Source organism: Theropithecus gelada, chromosome 10 (genome assembly GCF_003255815.1).
Source record: "Theropithecus gelada isolate Dixy chromosome 10, Tgel_1.0, whole genome shotgun sequence".
NCBI classification, from domain to species: domain Eukaryota; kingdom Metazoa; phylum Chordata; class Mammalia; order Primates; family Cercopithecidae; genus Theropithecus; species Theropithecus gelada.
In genome coordinates, this window is record NC_037678.1 from 16,053,816 (window position 1) to 16,057,505 (window position 3,690).

General features: G+C 42.4%; 1 protein-coding gene across 1 annotated transcript; it reads left to right on the forward strand.

Annotated features, from left to right (window-relative positions):
- Positions 1 to 1,050: 1,050 nt before the first annotated feature.
- LOC112633603 (transmembrane protein 251-like) lies at positions 1,051 to 1,909 on the forward strand. The gene has a single exon (XM_025400359.1). The coding sequence runs from the start codon at positions 1,096 to 1,098 to the stop codon at positions 1,489 to 1,491; it is 396 nt and encodes a 131-aa protein (XP_025256144.1). The 5' UTR covers positions 1,051 to 1,095; the 3' UTR covers positions 1,492 to 1,909.
- Positions 1,910 to 3,690: the final 1,781 nt, after the last annotated feature.

Consider the following 3,690-nt stretch of genomic DNA (forward strand, 5'->3'; position numbering starts at 1 on the left):
CATATTTAGATGGTTTCCTTGTTGTTCTCTTGCTTCTATAAATAATGTTGTGATGTACATGCTTGAACATAAAGCTTTCTCCAACATTAGCTTGCATGACATAGCAGGATAAGGTCTTCAAGGTTATAACTCTCCTGCCCAAAGATTATGTGGGTATAAATTTATGGACTGTGTGTATTCTCCAGACTCAGCTGGGAGGAGCTTAGACCTACGGACAAGGATGAACCTGATCATTGGCTATTTTCAGACCTGTCTGACCAAAGGGTAGCTCTCAGGATATATGTGGCAGGGACCCTTGGTCCTGAGAAGAGCTTTGGTCCTCGAAGAATATCATTTCCTAGAGAAAATGCTACCTGGTTATACAGAAGCTTTACCCTCTGATATAGTTTGAATCTGTGTCCCCACCCAATTCTCATGTTGAAATGTAATCTCTAATGCTGGAGGTGGGGCCTCGTGGAGGTTATTGGATCATGGGGGTGGTTTCTAATGGTTTAGCACCATCCCCCTTGCTCTGTTCTCCTGGTAGAGTTCTCATGAGATCTGGCTGTTTAAAAGTGTGTAGCACCTCCCCCTTCTCTCTCTTCCTTCTGCTCTGGCCATGTAAGATGTGCCTGTTTTGATACCAGTACCATGCTGTTTTGGTTACTCATCACTGGCCATCAGAGAAATGCAAATCAAAACCACAATGAGATACCATCTCACACCAGTTAGAATGGCGATCATTAAAAAGTCAGGAAACAACAGGTGCTGGAGAGGATGTGGAGAAATAGGAACACTTTTACACTGTTGGTGGGATTGTAAACTAGTTCAACCATTCTGGAAGACAATGTGGCATTTCCTCAAGGATCTAGAACTAGAAATACCATTTGACCCAGCCATCCCATTACTGGGTGTATACCCAGAGGATTATAAATCATGCTGCTATAAAGACACATGCACACGTATGTTTATTGCGGTACTATTCACGATAGCAAAGACTTGGAACCAACCCAAATGTACATCAATGATAGACTGGATTAAGAAAATGTGGCACAGCAGCATCCAGGACGGCGGGCGGGCTGGCCACCCGGGACAGGAAGGCACAGAGCATGGCGAATGATGAATTTCCGTCAGCGGATGGGATGGATTGGTGTGGGATTGTATCTGTTAGCAAGTGCGGCAGCATTTTACTATGTTTTTGAAATCAATGAGACTTACAATAGGCTGGCCTTGGAACACATTCAACAGCACCCTGAAGAGCCCCTTGAAGGAACCACATGGGCACACTCCTTGAAAGCTCGATTACTCTCCTTGCCTTTTTGGTTGTGGACAATTACTTTTCTGGTACCTTACTTACAGATGTTTTTGTTCCTATACTCTTGTACAAGAGCTGATCCCAAAACAGTGGGCTACTGTATCATCCCTATATGCTTGGCAGTTATTTGCAATCGCCACCAGGCATTTGTCAAGGCTTCTAATCAGATCAGCAGACTACAACTGATTGACACATAAAATCAGTCACCGTTTTTTTCCCTACGATTACAAAACTGCCAGTCCTATATGGGGTCTGATCACAAGACTGCAGTTTCTCCACAGATCTCAGGAAGTTGTGGTGGGGCAGAGGCTTTTTAAAAACATGTGATCAGGGGGCTATCTTTATCTGAATAATAATGAATTTTTAGGTTAAACCTGAGATAGAGTACTACAAAATCATGTTGATGACTTCAGATATTGGAAGTTAAATCGTGTCTGTTATTTGCATTCTTTAGAAACTTGACTGAGTACCTGAATTCATATTTCTATTCTACTGTGCAACATAGTGATGTTTCAGAAATTTTTCCTTTGGGGAAAAAAAATGAATATGAACATTTCCATTGTGTTAAGTGTAAAAAGGTCCAGACATGATCATAAAATTTAAATTTTATACAAAAAAAAAGAAAGAAAATGTGGCACACATATACCATGGAATACTATGCAGCCATAAAAAAGGATGAGCTCATGTCCTTTGTAGGGACATGGATGAAGCTGGAAACCATCATTCTCAGCAAACTATCGCAAAGATGAAAAACCAAACACCGCATGTTCTCACTCATAGGTGGGAATTGAACAATGAGAACACTTGGACACAGGAAGGGAAACATCACACACTGGGGCCTGTTGTGGGGTGGGGGGAGGGGGAAGGGATAGCATTAGGAGATATACCTAATGTAAATGACGAGTTAATAGGTGCAGCACACCAACATGGCACATGTATACATATGTAACAAACCTGCATGTTGTGCACACGTACCCTAGAACTTAAAGTATAATAAAAAAAGAAAGAGAAGATAAACACTAAAAAATAATAATAATAAAAAAAGATGTGCCTGTTTCCCTCTTTTCCCTTCTGCCATAATGATAAGTTTCCCGAGGCCTCCCCAGAAGCCAAGCAGATGCTGCTTGGGGAAGCAGCAAAAGTAGCTCAGAGCCCTATACCCAAGGGGAACACTCACTCAAGCCCAGGCAAAGATGGGATTCATGTCCCAAAAGTCTGATCCAAGGGCAACCTGGTCAATTCAATGTGATAAACAGCAAGCCACTGGCTTTTGATTCTCCTACATCCCCACATTCTAATCCTGGCATTGCCTGTTGCCAGCTCTTTGATCTTGGGCAAGTATCTCACTACTCAATGTCTCAACCTTCTCGTTTTAAGACAGAGCAAACAATATCTGCCTTGACTTATACATGTAGGATTAGAAGTGCTTTATCAAATAGAACAGTGTTGTGGCACATAGTGCATAGTCTGCAAATCACAGTGGCAAGAAGAATAGAAGAAAAGAGCAAGAGAAGAAGGAGAACTGTATTACATCAGGTATGCTGGGAAACAAACTCTGGGACAGATATGCATATGCAGAAGATTTCTTGAAGAATGATCTCAGGAGCAACACGTCTGAGAAGCTGAACTGTCTGATATTGCAACAGAGACCTTGGGATAGCCCTTTAGAGTCAGGCTGAATTGAGGCCAGGGAGCCAGGCTCAGCTCCCAAGCAATGACAGGGAGCTACAACCCCGGGAGATGCAGCTGCCCTCAGCCAACTCCTCCAACATCAGGAAGAATGAGTACGTTGGCCCCAAAGAGGGGAGCTAGTTGTCAAACCACTGTGTTCCTTGCAAGAAGAAAATCTGCCATTGACGAAATGCTTCTACTGTGTTCCAGACACATCATCACAAAGAAATAAAATACTCTCCGAATTTATTCTGTTCCAGCCACAGTTCCAAGGTAAAATGTTAACTCATTCACTCTTTTTTTTCTTTTTTAAATTTATTTATTATTATTATACTTTAAGTTGTAGGGTACATGTGCATAACGTGCAGGTTTGTTACATATGTATACTTGTGCCATGTTGGTCTGCTGCACCCATCAACTCGTCATTTGCATCAGGTATAACTCCCAATGCAATCCCTCCCCCCTCCCCCCTCCCCATGATAGGCCCCGGTGTGTGATGTTCCCCTTCCTGAGTCCAAGTGATCTCATTGTTCAGTTCCCACCTATGAGTGAGAACATGCGGTGTTTGGTTTTCTGTTCTTGTGATAGTTTGCTAAGAATGATGGTTTCCAGCTGCATCCATGTCCCTACAAAGGACGCAAACTCATCCTTTTTTATGGCTGCATAGTATTCCATGGTGTATATGTGCCACATTTTCTTAATCCAATCTGTCACTGATGGACATT